Consider the following 21,351-nt stretch of genomic DNA (forward strand, 5'->3'; position numbering starts at 1 on the left):
TCTGTGAAAACATTAGAGCATAAGCATTGATGACCGTAGAATTCGTAGTTGCTACTCCGTGATTGACCAGAATAATCGAAGTTGCACAAGGAACCAAGAGATAAAGCTTGGGCGACATGAACATACGGTAAGTCGACACTTTAAGCGTCGAACCATTCAAAGGTTATTTTTTAAAATGATGAAAATCTGTTAAAAGGAAAAGTATGGGGCTTTTAAAGTCTTAAGAGTCTATGTTGACACTAACAGTGGCAAACTGTTCATATTTTGTTAAATCCATTCATATAAGTAACAATCACACCATTGTCATGATTACCCGTAACGCGGGTAGATCACCTTTTCGAGGTGCGTTACGGGGTAAGATCTACCAAATTGTACTCTTGCTGTATCTGTTCTTGTGAATACTTATAAGTTACGGTCGGAAGAGTATAAGAGAGTAACAAGCCACTAAGACCCACCTATTTGTCCTAGATGATGAGGAGGTCGAAGTGGAAAAATGGCTCAATCAGCATCTGAGGTTGGTTTCAACGCATGAGACAATTTCTTTCCAAGTTCAAAAGTTTATCTTTCGATATCTAGGAGGGAAACGATTCCGAATTAGTGGAGTAGCAGACCCCTTAACTTCTAAAATAAGCTTTTTGTTTCAAGGAATCTAAATGTCTCATGCGATGAAACCTGTTCACAGTTTCAAAAAACGACTTGGAACCTTATAAGTAGAAGCAATAATTTGATACGCTAGAGTACCGATGCATTGTCAAAATCAGTATCATTCAACCAGCTTAGTGGCCGAACTTGATTAAGGGGCGCGCTTTTGAGAGTTTAATGGTGACAAACTGTTTTCTCCAAAAGGTATAAATAGCGGTATCTTTTTCTAAAGAGGCTTTCTCAATAGTAATGGAGTAGCTTTCTCAATAGTAATTGAGTAGATGACATGCACTAACAAAAGACACGGGTATACCACAAAAGATCAAAGAAAACTGGTCGCAGTGGTTCATCGCGAACATAAACATAATTTTCATGATAAAAATACGATTCATAATATATTATATATTTGAAATAAAAGCATGGAACAAGCTCACCAAACTGATGATTCATCCTTATTTGAGCAGCTGTAAGCTACTCTGATCTGAATGCTTATTTCACAAAAGCACCCAGACAACCAGAATGTACGTATAACGAAAACACTTTTTGCGTTAAGCGATGCTTACATGTGCAAACTTTCACGTAGAAGATGTCGCGAAAAGGCCTTGTGCGTACAAAAGTGGATATGCGATATGCGTGCATATTTTATATGGTGAAATACATCATGCAATGCAAGTGTGTTATGTGTTATGCGACTATATTTATGATAACAAAGTTGATTTGACAGCTACAAATGTGTTGCAATTAACCAATTGTATTCGCTTATCGTACATGTTGCATTGTTGCAATGACGACAAGAAAATTAAAATCTCTTCTGGATTTTCCACATGAATTTATTATAAGGAATGAATAAAAATGTAACCATAGAGAAATTTGTTCATGTTTGCCATTTCGCAAGAAATTCTTCTACACGCGACAATTAAGAATTCGAAATTTGTTTGCATCAAATAATCATCGAACTAACTGTGCAAAATTCGGCCCAATGAATCGAATGATGTTTTTGACCATGTCGCGAACAAAGCTAAGACAATATTTTAACTCCTTAAGATATACAGCACTGAACAGAATAAAGTACGCATTGGCCGTTTTTCCATACAAAATAGTCAAGTTTGAAGGCTTATATCTCGGTTTCTAGATGTTCGATTGACCTGAAATTTTCACTGCAGCTTGAAAGAAACCTCAAACTTGCTAGGCTAGAAATTCATAGTTTTTCATAAACAAACATTTATGTTATCGCAAATCTCAGCTTTTTATAAAAATGACAAAATTTTTAAATAGAAATAATTTTTAAATAGAAATATTTAGAGCAATATGTCCTTCTGCAAAAATTTGCAATTTGATGAGACACACAAGTTTGCAGAACATCATTTTTCGGTAAAACTAATTGTTTTCAAAATAAAATTATGCAATTTTTCGCAAATTGAGAGATTTTAAATAATTCAAAAGATTTCGTTTCAAATACAGTGAGATTCCAATTGAGTAAAATCTATGTTATATCTAGGCTGTGGTGAAAATTTCAGATCAATCGGAGCACTAGAAGCTGAGATACAGATCTCCAAACTTGACCATTTTTTATGGAAAAACGGCCAATGCGTACTTTATTCTGTCCAGTACTTGTGTTAGAATTAAGCAAACATGTAGTCTACTATTGATTGACAAAAAAAAAAATTTAAGACAGAGTTTCAGAATAAATCTTGGAGTCCATACTTTTGATTGATTTATTCTGAAAGATGCATCATTCAATTATTTGGAGTTTCTTTGTGAACATTCTAAGATTATTATCGGGAAACACATCGCAACTCATCACGAATTCAACCGCGAAAGAATCATGAAAATCAATGGGCCCGTTCTCGAACCAATTTGTGACATACAAACACCTTTCCGTTTTATATAGCCTAGAACAAAACAAAAGCCTATTCGATATTTTATGTAAAGGTGAAGTTAGACCTATCATAAAAATGCTATGAGGTATATTAGTTTTTGCATAAAAATATAGGATTGTTTTTGGGCGTAGTACAACACATTTGATCATAATTCTTGTGAAAATTCCTGCTAGAATTCAAAAAAAAATAAAATGCAGGGTAGAAGTACCGGTTTTGGACATACGCCAGTTGTAGCCATAGGGGATTATACATCGTTTTACATAGCCAATCAGCATAAAACCTTTTGTGTTCAGTAAATCACATTCACATGATAGAGCTACATTCATTTTCTCGTCCAAATTGATTCAAAACATAAGAAAAACAATGTATTTTCCTTATAATTTTAACTCCCATACACCTTATTTGGCCAGGGCACTCCTAATTTGGCCATCCTTAAGAGAAATCAATATGATTGGCCAATTTAGGAACCGAAGTTAAATCTCTGGCCGAAACTGGTTCCGAAAAAATGGGTTTAGCTCAGTTTTGATATTTTACACACATAATATGGATTGAAAGCTTGCATTTGACAAATTTATAGTATAAATACGGCTTCCCATTAAATTTTTATCGACAATTTCACTTAGGCTGGCCAAAACCGGTGCTTTTACCCTAAGAGCTTTTCCTTAAAGTAAATCGGTGGATAATACCTCCAGTTGAAATTTTTCGACTAAGAATTTACTAGGAATAAAATCTTTCAGGAATTGTAACTTTCATTGAAATAATTTTGCAGGATTTCATGATGAAAGGTTGCAGAAACCCTTAATCTAATGACGTTGAATAGGAGATTTCCTGGAGCAAATTATGAAACCTTTATAAAGCTTGTAAGTTACTAGTTTATTTTAAAAGATTTCCCAAAGAGTTAGATTAAAAACGTTTCTGAAGAAAATCCATGCAACTTCTGAAAACTTTTGTACTATTTCTCAGCATGAATCTCCGATAGAATTTCCAAAATAATTGAAGGAATTCCTTAAGAATCCATAGAGACACATTTCAGGTATTGAGACATTCCTTCGAAGCATGCTTTTCATCGAGACATGAGGAGATTTTTGAGACCATCTTCTGATGGGATTGATGTTGAAATGTTTGAAAAAAGGAAAATTCAGTTTATAATATTTATCAAATCAGCTTATCGTACAGATAGAGTAAATCAGAACCCCACTCAGAACCGTTGTCTTTCAATTCTCGATGAATTATGTTAGAAAAATGCGCCACTAAAGACCGTTCGATTTAGACACAGCTTGGTTTTGAAAATATGAAATCCTAAGACGTGTTTCCAAAATCTAACGTACATTTTTTTTAAATTCTAATTCGCTTTTTTCACGTAAAACAGCACTGGCCATGTGTCTGAAACAAATGTGTTAAAACTATTTCTTACGCACGTTGCGGAAATGCATTGTTTAGTATTTTAAATACATTTCATTTCATACATTTCAGAATTCTTTGGATTGCTCTCATTGGTTGTGCGTTGTATGGGTCGATTTTCATTGGCATGTACCAACTGGACCATTTCTATGCCAGCCCAACCGTTACGCAGTTTGACAAAAACTACCGAGAATGGATTGGAACGATGCCAGCTGCAACATTTTGCTTCCGGGACCGTTTCGACCGAACCAGAGCTCTTGAGTACATCAGTCGGTAAGTAGACAATCTTACAAAAACACACAAGACGCACATTTCTGTAAAAACTAATATTTAGCATCGACACATTTTACAAACAAACTGCGCCGTCACTATTTTCGATGACGCAAAAGAAACATTACTACACAATAGTTTCAGCTCGTAAAACAAAGAATTGGGCAGAATTTATTTCAAAGCACAAGTATTTAAAAAGACACTACACGTTAATGCTTCCAGTGGGCTATTAGCCCTTTGAAGGAACCACCACACTAGACAACGGACTAGCATGCAACGCCCAGTGGCACAGTCGGAAAACGTTCCTCACGAAAAGTTTTTTCGGCCTGAGGCGGGAATCGAACCCACACTTCTTAGCACGATGCGGCTAAATGCATTGGTGACACTAACCGCACGGCTACGAAGCCCACAATTTGTAGCCTAGGATGAAAAATGTGCTTAACATGGGGACGTGCTGACGTTTGATTCGTATTAAAACAAACAAACAACTCCCACATTTGTCCATCAAGTATCCCCATGGAGTTAGGATGTCATGCAACTTATAATTATTATATATTTTAACACTCAACACGGAATGGTAGATTATCACGTTATGCATGTTTATCCAAGCTCAAATCCATTGCGTGTAGAGCAGCGGTTGACAAACTCTTTCCATTGGATTGGCTTTAGCTCTAAACTACAAATTGGAAACATGAAATGTTTCAAATATTTTGCCAAATTTTGCCTCTTTGATTTGCCCTCCCCTTGGTTATGCGACCTTGCCGCGATGGGAGGGCATAATCCATTAGCCCATATGATGGAAACCAAAGGCGTAAACTGTAGTGGTGGTATCACATTTTGGCATTTTTTGCTTAAAGCCGCGTCATAATTTATATGGCATAGACGCAATAATATCTCGGATGTGATCCAACGGACATTCTGCGTCATTGATAGAATTGATGCCCATTTCAAATAATTAATCTATTCGAAGTGGACATTAATACTATTGGTGACGTTCAGTTTGCCTTTTGCTAACCAGAATGATCCGTAGCCACTCTTACTATTAGCTAGCTAGATACATCGTTATCATATACGACGTAGGGAATACTTAGGAACTCTTAGGAAAATGACTAGTAGATTCACTGAGTAGAAATAAGTGGCGACAATCTTATTTTAATATGGTTTTTATATTGCCATAATAAGAAATATCTCTTTTGTAACAGCGGTATAAATAATCTAATTCTAGCTTCATTTTCGCAAAATTTACAAGTAAAAAGTAGGCGTTGTGAAGCATTGCATTTGTCACCGAAAAGTGAATCTTGTAGGAGACTGTAATAGAAGCCTAAGGTAACTTTACTCTTAAATATTCACTATAAAAATTACTATGTAAAGTAAGACGCTGAGATCGATCATTAGGGTACACTTGCTAGTTTTGAAAAATTGTTGAACAGACAAGGAAAGCGACTTTTTTCTTTAAGGATATATGAACGTAATGACCAATAAATACTTTTGACAACAAAAAATGAAATTAACTAGAACTACTACTAAACAGCCTAATTTTGTTAAGACTTGACGACACTTGACATTTAAGACTCTAATCTTACGTAAAAGACAATAGTAATCAGAATAGCACTTGAATGACAAATTATTCAAAACCATTTCGACTAGACAGTATTAGTAATGCACTACTATTTCAAACAAATTCTACACTACTATTTCAAACAAATTCTACACTACTATTTCAAACAAATTCTAATGGAGCTGCTGATTTTCATAATGCTTCCTTTTCTCAGAAGCAAGGGAATATGGGTACTTTTCAAAAACTACCACGTCAGAATACTAATAAAAAACAGTGTTCATGTGGGCGCCATTGCCTAGTCCGTCTGAGTATTGGTCCTGGTAGAGGGGAAACTTGGCAAAAGCCAGACCGAGGGTTCAGCCTTGACAAGTTAAGCTGTCAGGCAACTCCAACTAAATACCATACAAAAAAAAAAAAAAAAATTGCTTCTTTGATTTGAGGAAAAAGTGGTGCTCATGTATGAAAAACATTTATGAATTTTTCGTACGAGAACTTTAACCGTTCGATGGAATTTTGTAGTAAGACAAGAATACCTTCCACAAAATAATTACACTTCTGACATAATCATCTACATACTTTTTTATCGTGTTGCAAAACATTACAAATTGGAATCCACTCTCCAAGATAATAAATAATTCACAAAAGAATATACCCGTACGAAAATGTTACTGCGATGATAGCAATAATAGCAGTGCTTCTTTTAGTAGTAACAATGACATCGCCAAACACGGGTTCCTACTTTATAGGCAGAGAGCTTTGCCAATCATTTTCCACGGTCAGATGGTTTTGTCAACTATTTGGCACTGCCCCCAGCTCATTGGACATGTTGGGCCGGTCGCCATTTAGCCCCAAAAACGATTTGAAAAAGATTGTTAGCCACTTGGTGCAGCTTTCGTGGACAGTCGCAATATATTTTTGTCACTTATACTGTGCTTATCAAACAATAACAGAAACAATGCGACTGCATCTGCCATTTTTTACGCAACTTTTGTACAATTGTGAACTAATTATCACAACTATTAGTATGACGATGATTTTTATCGGTTGTAGATACCACTCAGCACAGTATCACATTGTTACAGATAAGATAGTTGAAGTACTTGTCGGGTTTGAATTATTTGGTGAAAATGATATGCTGCAGAAAGTTCAACAACGTCTCAAAGCAGTCATTGTGTTTGCAACGGTCCTGTTTACGATTTCAGTCGGATGCGATTTTCATACAAGACCAACATTTTGGAAAACTCTCATTTCCGTAGGATCATATATTCTTCCTCATTGGATCACAGTTATGGCCATGATTCAATACACTTACGTTGTTAGTGTAATCCATCAGATTACAAAACATTCTAATCGCGTCTTGAAACGACAAGTCGAGATCCAACACACCGTGAGCGAGAAAAATGTTTTTGATACTATCGAATTTCTCCAGCAAAAAATTCTTCTCATTAACCACCTTATGTATGACGTAAACAAAGTATTTGGATGGTTGTTTTTAAACACAATTCTTTCGGTTATTATTGTATCGAGCGTGCAGTTCCTAGAGGGCTATCAGTTCAGTTATCGTAAGACCGTATCAATAAAAGATATAACATATTTTATCTACACTATTTTTTGGATTGTCCTACAACTAGGGCACCTGATGCTATTTCTCTATCCAAATCATCTGGTGAAATATGAGGTAAAATTATGATGTGACACTTTCTCTTACCAAAACAATCTAATGCACATTTTATAATTCAAAGATGAAGAAAATTGCACTTAATCTATGCGAACTTGATAGGCCGGAATTATTTGAAATTGTAGGTAAAATATCCACAATTCATGGTCAACTATTTAATTTACTAATAATTTAAGGTAGAGAAGTTTTCACGCCAATTTCTGCTGCATGATGGACAATACCTGGCCTGCGGTATTGTCGAATTAGATTTAAAACTACTGACCTCTGTAAGCGGATTACAACTGTATCAATATTTTATTCTAATGAGCAAATAAATACACATTTTGTTTTCCAGATTTTCGGAGCCCTGACAACGTATTTGGTGCTGTTGATACAATACGATACCGGAGATTATCGATCGCAGTTTGGTTGAAGTAGTTTGAAATTCAAATTATTCCAGGCACTACAAGAATAAAATCACATTAGACTTCAGATAAAAAGTTAGGAGGACTTGACAATATTATTATTTATTTATTTCAGTGCGCATCGTACCTTCGTGCTGTGCGTACACGAATTCTCTCTGCTCTTGGAAGTTTTCTTAAAAACTACCTAAAGCAATAAAACAGTACTTTTCAGTGCTACACAAACAGTACTTTTCAGTGCTAAAATTAAAAACGGTACTTTTCAGTGCTACTTAAACAGTACTTTTCAGTACTATTTTTTATACTATTGATCCCTTTACGATCCTTGTTTGGACCCGTGCCTTCGATTTTTCGTTGGACCCGTTGGCGAAAGCTAGCGGTGGTAATCCTTCTTGGACACCGTCTAGGGAAAAAACCTCTCGAAGGTCACGTCTTTCTCGTTTATTAACTAAACATGGTATCAACAACTAACAGACGGAAGGGTGAATCTCTGAATTCACTACTTCCTTCCAAAAAAGTGGGTTTTAAAACTGTCACTACACGTGGCAAGAATGGAAGAAAGGACGCTTCCCCGGAATGCGAAGTTTCTTCCAAGGGTGAAATGAATAATTGTATTGAAATGAGCAATCAGTTCGATGCTCTAGACAAATTTTCCGAACACCAAATCGAAGCAGCCTCTAGCCCAGGCTCTTTGATTCAAGTGAGGAAGCAAAGAGTGCCGCCTATCGTGGTCAGTTGTTCCGAATTTGGGGGATTTAGGCAGGAGATCTTGAACTCCATTAGGGGAATCAAGGTTTCCTTCCAAATCGCAAAGAAAGGAGACTGTCGCGTTTTGCCGGAAACTCTTAAAGATCGCGAACTTCTTCTCAGATATCTTGAAGAGAAGAAGCACAAATTTTTTACTTATGACGACAAAACTGAACGTTTGTTCAAAGTCGTCTTGAAAGGTCTCTCAAGTGACTATAAGTCACCTGAAGAGATCAAAAATGGAATAAATGATTTACTTGGATTTTCCCCAGTCCAAGTAATCATTATGAAAAAGAGAACCCAATCTGGCATTGTTCGGAAAGGGCTTTCTCAAGAATATTATTTAGTTCACTTTAACAAAAAAGAACTAAATAATATTAAAGCTTTAGAAAAAGCTAAACTTATGTTCGATGTCCGTGTGACGTGGGAACATTTCCAGAAACCTGGAGGAAATTACCAGAACCCCACTCAGTGCCGTCGGTGCCAAAAGTGGGGTCATGGTACAAAAAATTGTCGCATGGATGCTAAATGCATGATTTGCGGAGGTTCTTCTCACGCTAAGGACGACTGTCCTGTGAAAGAAGATACCAGAAAATTTCAATGCGCCAATTGCAAGGGCCCTCACAAAGCTAACTTTTGGGAATGCATTTCACGCAAAAGAGTCGTTGAGGCTCGTGCCAAGCAGATGAAGGATAATATCCGTTACGATAACGGTCGTTTCCGGAATTTGCCTGGTAGAGTATCGAACAATGCTCATTTTTCAGTTAACGATCGCTTGATTAGGAATCATACCCACCAGGAAGATCATAATCATGCTCATTCACAAACAAATTTTAATCCGTCGGGTAGCCGTTCGAATCTTTCAATTTCGAATGTATCTACCCACGGTAAATCCTTTGCCGATATCGTAGCAGGTAATTTGAACTCTTCCCCTGTTCGTTCCATGAGTACCCATCCTACTTGTTTCAAATCAAATGGAAAAAACCCTACCGCCACAGGTAACTCCTACCCCGCTTCTTCGTCTACCGAAAATTCCAATGGGAAATCATCAGATGATATGTCTGCCTCTGATTTTAATTTTCTAACTGAACAATTGAATCTAATGATTGATGCAATGTTCAAAGCCACCACTATGACTGAAGCAGTCCAAGTAGGTGTAAAATTTACAAATAAAATTGTTATTGGATTACGTTTTTCTAATGGATCCAAATAATAATTTAAATATTTTAAATTGGAATGCTCGTTCTCTGAATGGTAAAGAGGACGAGCTGTTTAATTTTCTTACAGCTAATAACGTGCATATAGCAGTTATTACCGAAACTTATTTAAAACCTGGATCCAAATTTAAAAAAGATCCTAACTTTTTTGTTTATCGTAATGATCGACTTGATGGGGCATGTGGGGGAGTTGCAATCATCATTCATAGGCGTATAAAACATCAACTGTTTTCGTCATTTGAAACTAAAGTTTTTGAAACTTTAGGTGTTTCTGTTGAAACACAGTTTGGTAAATATACGTTCATAGCTGCCTATTTGCCTTTTCAATGCTCTGGACAGCAAGTTAATTGGCTTCAAACTGACTTGCGAAAATTAACTCGCAATAAGTCAAAATTTTTTGTCATTGGTGACTTTAATGCCAAACATCGGTCATGGAATAATTCTCAAAGTAATTCCAACGGCAGAATTTTATTTGATGAGTGCTCTTCAGGATATTTCTCAATTCAATACCCTGATAGCCCTACATGTTTTTCCTCTTCTAGAAATCCATCTACGATTGACTTGGTCTTAACCGACTCTAGTCATCTTTGTAGCCAATTAGTTACTCATGCTGATTTTGATTCTGATCATGTCCCTGTTACATTTCAAATATCGCATGAAGCGATTCTCAATCCTATCAGCTCCACTTTCAATTATTTACGAGCCGACTGGAATATATATGAAACGTATGTTGACTCTAATCTTGATGTTAACATTTCTTTAGAAACTAAAATTGATATTGACAATGCTCTTGAAACTTTAACAAATTCCATTGTTGAAGCCAGAAACATTGCAATTCCAAAATGTGAAGTAAAATTTGAATCCGTGATTATAGACGATGATCTTAAACTCTTGATCCGTCTTAAAAACGTGAGGAGAAGGCAATTTCAACGCACTCGTGATCCTGCTATGAAAATTATATGGCAGGATTTGCAGAAAGAAATCAAGAAACGTTTTGCAGATTTAAGAAACAAAAATTTTGAAAATAAAATTTCTCAATTGGACCCCGGCTCTAAGCCCTTTTGGAAATTATCTAAAATCTTGAAAAAACCTCAGAAGCCTATACCGGCATTGAAAGAGGAAAACAAACTATTACTAACTAATTGCGAAAAAGCTCAAAAACTTGCTATGCAGTTTGAAAGTGCGCACAATTTTAATTTAGGACTTACTAGTCCAATTGAAAATGAAGTTACTCAGGAGTTCGAAAATATTCTCAATCAAGAGAACGTTTTCGAAAATGCCTGGGAGACTGATTTGGAAGAAGTGAGAACTATTATTAAAAAATTCAAAAATATGAAAGCTCCTGGCGATGATGGAATTTTCTACATCCTCATCAAGAAACTTCCAGAAAGTAGCTTATCATTTTTAGTTGATATATTTAACAAATGTTTTCAATTAACATATTTTCCTGACAAATGGAAAAATGCTAAGGTTGTTCCAATTTTAAAACCAGACAAAAATCCTGCAGAAGCTTCTAGCTATCGTCCAATCAGTTTGCTTTCCTCCATCAGTAAACTTTTTGAAAAGGTTATTTTGAACAGAATGATGGCCCACATCAACGAGAATTCAATTTTTGCCAATGAACAGTTCGGATTCCGCCATGGACATTCGACCACTCATCAACTTTTACGTGTAACAAATTTGATCCGTTCCAACAAATCTGAAGGCTACTCTACTGGTCTTGCTCTTCTAGACATAGAAAAAGCATTCGACAATGTTTGGCATGAAGGTTTGATTGTAAAATTGAAAAATTTTAATTTTCCAACATACATTGTTAGAATAATTCAAAGTTATCTGTCAAATCGTACACTTCAGGTTAATTATCAGAACTCCAGATCTGAAAGACTTCCTGTAAGAGCTGGTGTTCCCCAAGGCAGCATTTTGGGACCAATATTATACAATATTTTCACATCTGACTTACCTGAGTTACCTCAGGGATGTCAAAAATCTTTGTTTGCGGATGACACAGGCCTCTCCGCCAAAGGACGAAGCCTGCGTGTCATCTGTAGTCGATTGCAAAAAAGTTTGGATATTTTTTCTTCATACTTGCAAAAATGGAAGATTTCTCCTAATGCTTCCAAAACTCAACTAATAATATTCCCACATAAACCAAAAGCTCTTTATTTGAAACCTTCAAGTAGACATGTTGTCACGATGAGAGGGGTTCCAATAAATTGGTCAGATGAAGTTAAGTATCTAGGACTCATGCTAGATAAGAATTTAACTTTCAAAAATCACATTGAGGGCATTCAAGCCAAATGTAGCAAATATGTAAAATGTCTCTATCCCCTTATTAATAGAAAATCAAAACTTTGTCTTAAGAACAAGCTTTTGATATTCAAACAAATTTTCAGGCCAGCCATGTTGTATGCTGTACCAATATGGACTAGCTGTTGTAATACCAGGAAGAAAGCTCTGCAGAGAATTCAAAATAAAATTTTGAAAATGATTCTGAGGCTTCCTCCCTGGTATAGTACCAATGAGTTACATAGGATATCCAATGTTGAAACATTGGAACAAATGTCAAATAAAATAATCAATAATTTCAGGCAAAAATCGTTACAATCTTCTATTGCCACGATTAATGCGTTATATGTTTAGGTTAAGTTAGGTTAAGTATATTAAAAACATTTTTTTTTCTCTTATAAGCAGGTGAAATCAACTCACCTGTAAAAAATCTGAACTGCTACGGCAAGTGAAATGTAATATGTTGTTAACAAAATGTTAATAAAATCTTAGATTTGTTTTACCAAATTAGGATGATAGTGTTGTCTAATAACACAGAACACCTAGATATAAGAAATAATGAATGTAATGTTTGGAATGATACTAATAAAGAAATTAAAAAAAAAAAAAAAAAAAAAAAAAAAAAAAAAAAAAAAAAAAAAAATTATTTATTTATTTGGTTTTACATCAATTAACTCAATAAGACCTTGCCAACAACATTTCGATAATTCACTCGGTTCATGGCCGCTTCTCTCCATCCTCGTCTGCGACCCACGCTCTCCAGGTACTGGTGCATCTGGTCAATCCACCTAGCTCGCTGCGCCCCACGTCTTCTTGCTCCTACCGGATTCGTAGAAAACACCATCTTTCCAGGGCTTTTGTCCGGTATTCTTGCAACATGCCCTGACCTGCGTGTCCTTCCAGCCTTAGTCACCTTGAAGATATTGGGTTCGCCATCGAGTTGAACGAGCTCGTGGTTCATTCTTTGCCGCCACACACCTTTCTCGTACACGCCGCTGAAGATCGTGCTTAGCACTCGGCGTTCGAAAACCCCAAGAGCTTGCAAGTCTTCCTCGTCTCATGCCCGTGGGGGACTACTGGTCTTATGAGCGTTTTGTTCATCGTGCATTTGGGTCGGGTTTTGAATAATTCTTGACCGCAGTTGCTTCTGGAGCCCATAGTAGGCACGACGTCCACTGATGATGCGCTCTCGTATTTCCCGACTGCTGTGACAACTGGTAGGTGCGAATGGGTGGAGAATTCCTCCATAAAATGCCCTGGAGTTGTTGATCTGACGGATAAACCAGAATCATCCGATACATTTTCTCCACGTCTGCAACGATGGCTATTCGGTGGAGACGAAAACGCAGTTGAATCGCCAGGAGAACATCTTGCACGACTGGTCCAAGTATCAGAGACACCCGTTGAGGTTTCACAGGACGCGTCGAACACAACACGGAATTTTGTGATGGTACTGTTTGGCTTCAGTACTGCGTGGTGCGAATGGATGTAGAGGGCGAAATCTATGTCATTGGAGTCAACTTGCTTCATATGGCCAAGCTGCTTGGCCATTCATGGGTCAACTGGTGATATTGAGGCTTCAGCGCGGGGAGGGCTCCTAGTCATCGTTCCAAGGTTAATAAACGTTTAGTGGCAATTGTTTCACATTCTCCAAGCTGCTGCATGACGAATTCCTTTTTAGGGAACGACACTACGAATTTGCCACTGTTGTCCCGAGTTGTTGTCTCGCCGTACATAGTTTCACAGGTTGATGCTCCTACCGACTAGATGCTGGATGATTTACAGGATTCTTGATTCCAAAAACGTGCTAACTGATCGTGAATATCTGCTAGCGTGCACAAAAACGAAACTGCTTGCGACGGACCCGTTGATTGAGTAGGAATACGCCCTGAGACGAACCAACCGAAAACAGCGTTTTGAAGTGTTGGTACCTCATCGCAGATTTTGGTTCGTCCATCGGTAAGAAGATCATAGAAATATTCGGCACCAATGATGATGTCGATCTGCCCAGGTTCGTAGAATTGCGGATCGGCCAACGTCATGTTTAAAGGTGATTTCCATTGACCGATGCTAACTCTTTGGACCGGCAGTATAGCGGTTAACTGCGGCAGAACATAGAACGACATGTCCTCTTCGTAGGACAAAATATCGCTGAACCGGGGACGGACACGAGCATTTACTCGTTTACGGAATTCCGAATTCGAACCACCGATTCCTTGAACAGATAAGGGGCGATCCATTAATAATTAATAATCAATAATAATTAATAATAATAAGCGTAAGAAATCTCAAACCTCCCCTACCCACATAAACCCTTACATAATTAATGGACAGCCCCTAAGTTATCGAGAAGGCTACGGCTCTGGCTAGTCGTGTCGCTCCGTACTGGTCTTCAATACTGCTCTAGCGCTGCTGGACCGGTTCGATGATGCGAATATTTAGAGGTAACCATACCATTTACCAGTTGACAAGTACAAGTTGAGGCTTAAAAAGGTTCTTCAACTTCAGCATAATAAACGTGCACAGCCCTCACTCCGGAAGCACTAATGATGATGAAGACGCTTTTTACACGCAGCTCGAACGCGAGTACGACAGCTGTCCAAGCCACGACTTCAAAATCATCATAGGAGATCTAAACGCTCAGGTTGGCCAGAATGAGGAATTCAGACCGAGTATTGGAAAGTTTAGCGCCCACCGGCTGATGAACGAGAACAGCCTACGACTGATAGATTTTGCCGCCTCTAAAAACATGTCTATTCGTAGCACCTACTTTTAGCACTGCCTCCCGTATCGGTACACCTGGAGATCACCGCAGCAGGCGGAATCACAAATCGACCACGTTTTGATCGATGGACGACACTTTTCCGATATAACCAACGTCAAAACCTATCGTGGCGCTAAAATTGACTCTGATCACTATCTAGTGATGGTGAAACTGCGCCCAAAACTATCCGTCATCAACAATGTACGGTATCGCCGCCCGCCTCGACTGGCCCAATCGAACGTCGCCGCCGCATACGCGCAGCATCTCGAGGTAGCGTTGCCAGAAGAAGACGAACTTGACGAAGCCCCTTTTGAGGACTGCTGCAGCAACATAAAATCAGCCATCAGTAACTCAGCCGAGAGCATCGTCGGGTACGTGGAAAGGAGGATATGTAACGATTGGTTTGACGAAGATTGCACGCCGGTTTTGGAGGAGAAGGATGCAGCGCAGGTTGCAATGCTGCAGCAAGGAACGCGACAAAACGTAGAGCGATATAAAATGAAACGAAAGCAGCAAACCCGCCTATTTCGAGACAAAAAGCGCCGCCTGGAAGAAGCGGAATATGAAGAAATGGAGCAGCTGCATCGTACACAAGAAACGCGAAAGTTCTGCGAGAAGCATAACGCATCCCGAAAAGGCTTCGTGCCGAGAGCCAAAATGTGCATGGAAGCATCTTGACGGACGGACGTTAGGTGATTGAAAGGTGGAAGCAGCACTACGATGAACACATGAATGGCACGGAGAACACATACGCAGAGGGTCACGACAGCGGAGGAAGTGGCAACGTCAGCACTGTGGATGAAGGAAACCAACCAGTCCCCACATTGAGGGAAGTTAAGGATGCCATCAACCAACTCAAAAACAACACTGGTAAGTATGGCATTGGAGCTGAACTCATCAAAATGGGCCCGGAGAGGTTGGCTAACTGTCTGCACCGGCTGATTGTCAGAATCTGGGAAACGGAACAGAATGGGTCATATGCCCCATCTACAAGAAGGGCGACAAACTGGAGTGTGAAAACTATCGTGCGATCACTATCCTGAATGCCGCCTGCAAAGTGCTATCCCAGATTAGCTTCCGTCATCTATCATCAATAGCAAATGAGTTTGTGGGAAGTTATCATCGATTTCAAATCGGCTTATGATAGCATCGACCGCTATGGAAAATCATGGACGAGTACAGCTTTCGCGGGAAGCTCAAAAGACTAATAAGAGCAACAATTAACGGTGTGCAGAATAGCGTGAAGATTTCTTACGAACATTCCAGTTCGTTCGAATCCAGCCGGGGACTTCGACAGGGTGATGGACTTTCATGCCTGCTGCATAACGCTAGAAGGTGTCACGAGGAGAGCCGGGTACAATAACCGAGGTACGATTTTCACAAGATCCAGCCAATTTGTTTGCTTCGTGGATGATATGGATATTGCCGGCAGAACATTTGGAACGGTTGCAAACCTGTACACCCACCTGAAACGTAAACTACGCCTACTTTGGTCTCTAGAAGCTGCGGTCGAGAAAGATTCATCCCCGCACCAAATGTACCATGTACAAAACGCTAATAAGACCAGTGGCCCTCTATGGACATGAAGCATGGACCATGCTGGAAGAGGACCTGCAAGCACTTGGAGTGTTCGAACGAAAGGTGCTTAGGACCATCTTTGGCGGTGTGCAGGAGAACGGTGTGAGGAGGCGGAGAATGAACCACGAGCTCGCTAGGCTCTATGGTGAACCCAGCATCAAGAAAGTTGCGAAAGCCGGAAGGGTGCGCTGAGCAGGACATGTTGCAAGACTACCGGACAACAATCCTTCAAAGATAGTGTTCACGTCGAATCCGGTTGGCGAGCGAGGTGGCTTGATCAGGTACAACAAGATCTGAAGGGCGTAGACCAAAATCGAAGTTGGAGGGACACAGCCATGGACCCAGCAAATTGGCGTAACATCGTTAACGAGGTTTAATCAAAATAATTGATGTAACACCAAACAAAATAAAAATAAATAATCATGTGGCAGATGCGAAGAAGCTCTATGCTCTTGGAAGTCGAGAAAATTTCAAACCCGAAAAAACCCACGACCGGTATGGTTCGTACCCACGACCTTCAGCTTGGCTAGCTGAATAGCTGCGAGTTTACCGCAACGGCTATCTGGACCATCTGGGACTCATGCTTGACCCATAAAAACAAAGCACATTATAGTTCGACGTAGGTTCGAACTTGTGAATAATAGTGAGATTTTGTTGAGTGGAGTAAAATTGTAAGTGATGGAAAAATTCGTGTATCTTGGAACACTAGTGATATACGAAGATGATATTACCCTCAAGGAGAAATGACGTATCGCAATTTTAAGCATGGCTTTCTACGGATTCCATAACCAGCTGAAGTGCCCTAAACTTTGACCGAGAACAAAATTTAAGACACTAATACTTCCGGTTGCCTTAACAATATAAATGCAAACTAAAATCTCAATCATGTATAGCACAAAAAAACTACTATGAACCAAAATCTACATTATTAAATGAATATATCCCAGATGTTGGCAATCTTGAAAAACATTCTTTATTAATAAGAAGGACCGAATTTCGATTGAAAACTATATAATCCACCAATATAAACATAATAGCTCCACGCAACACCCATTACAAAAACCTCCCTCTTCCCAGGAACAACTTGTCCAGCGTGGATGACACGGAGCGCATTAAATACATCTTGGCACTTTTCCAAGCACTTGTCAACGTAACCGTTTCGGATTTCAGCGCATTAGCACCGTTCATCTTTAACGACAACAATAATGTGAACATTACGCCGTCATTGCTGTCTGCGCCGTTGTCCGAAGTAGACATCCTGTCGGTGGTCAGTGCTATGCATCCGCATCACGAAGTGGCCATAAACAGTTTCGATCCTTCGTACAACGATTTGCAAATTTAGCAAGTTATAACCGAACGAGGTATCTGCTACACGCTCAATGCTCCACTTTCCCAACTTCAGTACACCGGAAACGATAGGTATGATTGAGTAAACTGGGTATGTGGAAAAGTATTAATATTCTGATTTGTTTTGTCAGACGGTCTACCGATCCGAAAGAAGAGACACATAAAATACCGATTACATGTACCTATTCAAAAAACCAATGTTACATGAAAATCGACACGTACGAATCCACAATGTCAGTAAGTGATATGGGTTATAATTCTAATCATTAAACCGTTTTGTCCTACATGCAGTAATTTCATCACTCACGAAAATAGTATGGGTTACCAGTAACTATCACACTAAATCAAATGAATTTCAGTACAGTAACAACTCAATCAGCAAAAGTAAACGTTTCAAAGCACTAATTCTGTTGTGTTGCATTCTACTCGACAGTACCTACTGCATTCCCCATATGAGCTGGCCACAAACGACGTACAATTTGCAGTAATGGACGAAACCGACGAACTCGTCGAATCCTATATGGTGCTGGAAACAGTGTAAGTCAGTGGTTCCCAAATTCTATTTACTTTTTAATTAGCTGCATGTCTCTCATTCTGATGTGCTTTTTTGCCAAATACAAAACGCCGAAGGGACAAAATGTCACAAGTAATTTTCCCTAAGACGTTCAGACCAGCGATGCTCTAAGTGAGACAACAAGCAAATTGAAAAACATTGAGAGCAAGTTATGCATTTGACATATTGTGATTTTTTCTACTGAGGTAATTTTTAGTTCTTTCCATATCCTTTGATGCACTAAATTCGATTTCCGCGTCAGTTCAGAAAACTTTTCACTGAGTTAATAGCTGGTGCTTTTAACTCAGTGAAAAGGTCACACACATTTCTATTAAACTAGAAACAAGTTCAATTTCTATGCTCCCAATGCTTTAGTTATGATGGTTCCACGTAAAACCAATACAGTGCATCTCAGATTATTTGTTCTTGATCGTAGTTTTTAATTACCGGTCCATAAACCATATAATATTTTTGCTAATATAAGTGCATGCTATGTTTCTTCTCTAAACCATCCTCCTTTTTATCCAAAATGTTAGAAAACCATAGCAGTTTTTGCAAATAAAGGTCATGTTGGGCATGAGTACAACATATTAAATGAGATTTCCCGGGATTTCCGTTTACCGGGAAATAGTTTTCTGTTTCACGGGATTCCCGATATTTCCATATTTTCCGGGAAGTTCCATTTAATTTAAGAATTGACCATCTCTGTTCAAACAAAATCACACAATTTACTCTTCATGTCATCCAATGTCATCATTAGATTACTATTTGTATTGCAATGTTTATTTTTTTTTGCTTCGTAATGGAACAGTTACTAAAAAAAATTAATAAATATCTTTTCGACGATATGTTTTTCCAAGAAAGATTATATGCAATTCAAAACATTCGAGGGATCTTTTTATAAATTAAGTAGACCTATAAAGTTCTTCGTTGATTCTGTTCAGGGTTCTGAATTTTCGTATCAATGATGCGAAAAATCTACGATTTTTCGCACGTAAGGAGAATGCTTTTTTCGTTTCCTCGTGTGAACATCTTTTATCGCTCACACTAATTTTCCCTGGAGCTACGATGGAGGATAACCGAAAATCACTCCACTCTGTGGATAATTTGTTTTTCACTCCATCATATTTTCGCTCGCCAACTGCTCCCGAGAATTATCACTATGTGGATAAACAAAAACTAGTGCCGGTGACGGGATTCGAACCTAGAACAATGCTAAAAACAACCGCGATGCGTGCACGCTAACCATGCTACCACACCAACTTGACGAAAGGAGTGGTTAATTTGGTGCATAAAAGCAACTGCTGCTCGTGGCGGTGGATACAGGAAAAATTCTCCATGGATCGGAGAAAGAGAAAACAAACTTCTCACAGCTGCGGAAATGTGCAATTATCTATTTTCGCTTTGTTTTGTGGACGGATAAAATCGCAAGGCAGCTGATCGCTGAAAATTGCTGTGAGGGATAAATCCATTATCGTGAGAGTGAGTGAGAATTCGGAAGCCTGATTCTGTTAAATGGAACATTCATTGTTTAAACGTAAGGCCCTAGTTGGATCTTTTCTAGCGGTCAATTAAATTGATTCAATGTTGGACAAAATGATTTTAACTTCAAACGATTTGTTAAGAATAGGCTTAACTCTTAACTTTATTAACTTCCTAATTTAAAACTTATTGTGTTATGGAGCCTTCACAAACGAAGCCAAGAGATGTTTTAGGAGAAAAATAAATGAATTACTTAGTAAAAAAATATTAATAAACATACAAATTTACGAATAAAATATGCACAAAATACGGAGAGTTTAAAAAAATGCATGAAATAAGCTGTACATCAACGTTATTTGATTCGATATTTGTATCCCTTCACATCTGCTCATGGAAATTTAACTGGAGTTACATAATCATTGCAAAAAATGGTAATTTCTAAAAAATACCGTAATATACCTCCCTGATATTCATTTCATCTAGTATTGTTCTATGTTGACTGTAAGTTGAGATTGTATGACATTTGCCAGAAAACCATTTGTCAGAATCAATTTGCCAGAATGATTTTTGCCAGAAAACCATTCCCCAGAAATGTACCATTTGCCAGATAACCATTCTCCACAATCATTTTTTGTAATAAATTTTACACTTTGATATGAAATCTATTGATCGAAAATTTTATGGAAACTTAAAGCTACCGAAGCTCTTGAAGCTATTTGAAATTGTCATTTGAGTATTTTTATTATACTCACATTCATGATTCACTTTAGCTTGAAACCCTCTCGGTCGAATTATGTAAAATTTTGCAATAAGAAGCACTTCAATGCGACACATATTGTATATAGTGGATGTTGCGCCAAACCATATTTCAATCATTGTGATACAATGACAAGTATAAAACAACGTGATTCAATGTTCAATATTTTATACAGGGCGAATTTTGTTTCCGTTTGCAAGCTGCGGGACCTAAGCTGGTTACGTAGTCCGTAAAAGGCCCTATTCGCAGCCGCAACACGTCTTTTCACTTCGCGGGAAACGTCGTTGTCACATGTCACTAGTGTTCCAAGGTAAACAAATTCTTCAACAACTTCATACACATCCCCATCAAACACTACCTCAGCACCTACACCACCATGCCTGACTCGATCTCTACCTGCAACCATGTACTTCGTTTTGATAGAATTAATGGTCAGGCCTTTCCTCAGCCATATTTTTTCAGTTTTTTTTTTTTTTTTTGAAAAACGTCATAAGTTTAAGTAAAAATTTAGTAAACAAAAATAAAAAAAAAGTTCTTTCTCACAATACCTACAAAGTAAGAATAGCCCATTGCCTTCCGAATGAGCCACAATATCTACAAAGTAAGAATAGCCCATTGCCTTCCGAATGAGCCATAGAGAGTTCAAATTAGACGTGTAACCACAGAAATATTCACCAAACACTTTTGTATGTTTTCGAGGGGGTGAACCCGAACTTTTGCACGGGAGTGTATATGGAGTATTGTTATTTTTCACTGTAAACAATTATTTATAGTTATCTGCAGAGGTGCG

General features: G+C 38.2%; 2 protein-coding genes across 3 annotated transcripts in view; both read left to right on the top strand.

Annotated features, from left to right (window-relative positions):
• Positions 1 to 21,351, top strand: part of LOC5577387 (sodium channel protein Nach) — a 50,320-nt gene that overhangs the window by 16,325 nt on the left and 12,644 nt on the right. Inside the window, exons 2-5 of one of the 2 annotated variants that reach the window (XR_002500182.1) lie at positions 3,996 to 4,196; positions 17,500 to 17,841; positions 17,901 to 18,006; positions 18,203 to 18,551. Coding sequence is in view for 1 of the 2 variants with exons in the window: in XM_021843209.1 (XP_021698901.1) it covers positions 17,974 to 18,006; positions 18,203 to 18,306 (137 nt within the window). In the remaining variant the exon portion in view is untranslated. Of the gene's footprint in view, positions 1 to 3,995; positions 4,197 to 17,499; positions 17,842 to 17,900; positions 18,007 to 18,202; positions 18,552 to 21,351 lie in introns of those variants that run through there. The other variant, XM_021843209.1, reaches the window with a different exon arrangement.
• LOC23687589 (putative gustatory receptor 59f) lies at positions 6,477 to 7,932 on the top strand. The gene is made up of 4 exons (XM_021843208.1): positions 6,477 to 7,429; positions 7,494 to 7,550; positions 7,606 to 7,695; positions 7,764 to 7,932. Exons 1-4 carry the CDS (start codon positions 6,575 to 6,577, stop codon positions 7,839 to 7,841), a joined length of 1,080 nt encoding a protein of 359 aa, XP_021698900.1. The 5' UTR covers positions 6,477 to 6,574; the 3' UTR covers positions 7,842 to 7,932.

Source organism: Aedes aegypti, chromosome 2, assembly GCF_002204515.2.
Source record: "Aedes aegypti strain LVP_AGWG chromosome 2, AaegL5.0 Primary Assembly, whole genome shotgun sequence".
In the NCBI taxonomy this organism is placed as follows: domain Eukaryota; kingdom Metazoa; phylum Arthropoda; class Insecta; order Diptera; family Culicidae; genus Aedes; species Aedes aegypti.

Coding starts and splice junctions, on each gene's coding strand:
- LOC23687589 (XM_021843208.1), top strand. CDS start 6,575: ATGTTGGGCCGGTCGCCATTTAGCCCCAAAAACGATTTGAAAAAGATT. Junction 7,430..7,493: donor ATCATCTGGTGAAATATGAG/GTAAAATTATGA, acceptor TATAATTCAAAG/ATGAAGAAAATTGCACTTAA. Junction 7,696..7,763: donor ATTTAAAACTACTGACCTCT/GTAAGCGGATTA, acceptor TTTGTTTTCCAG/ATTTTCGGAGCCCTGACAAC.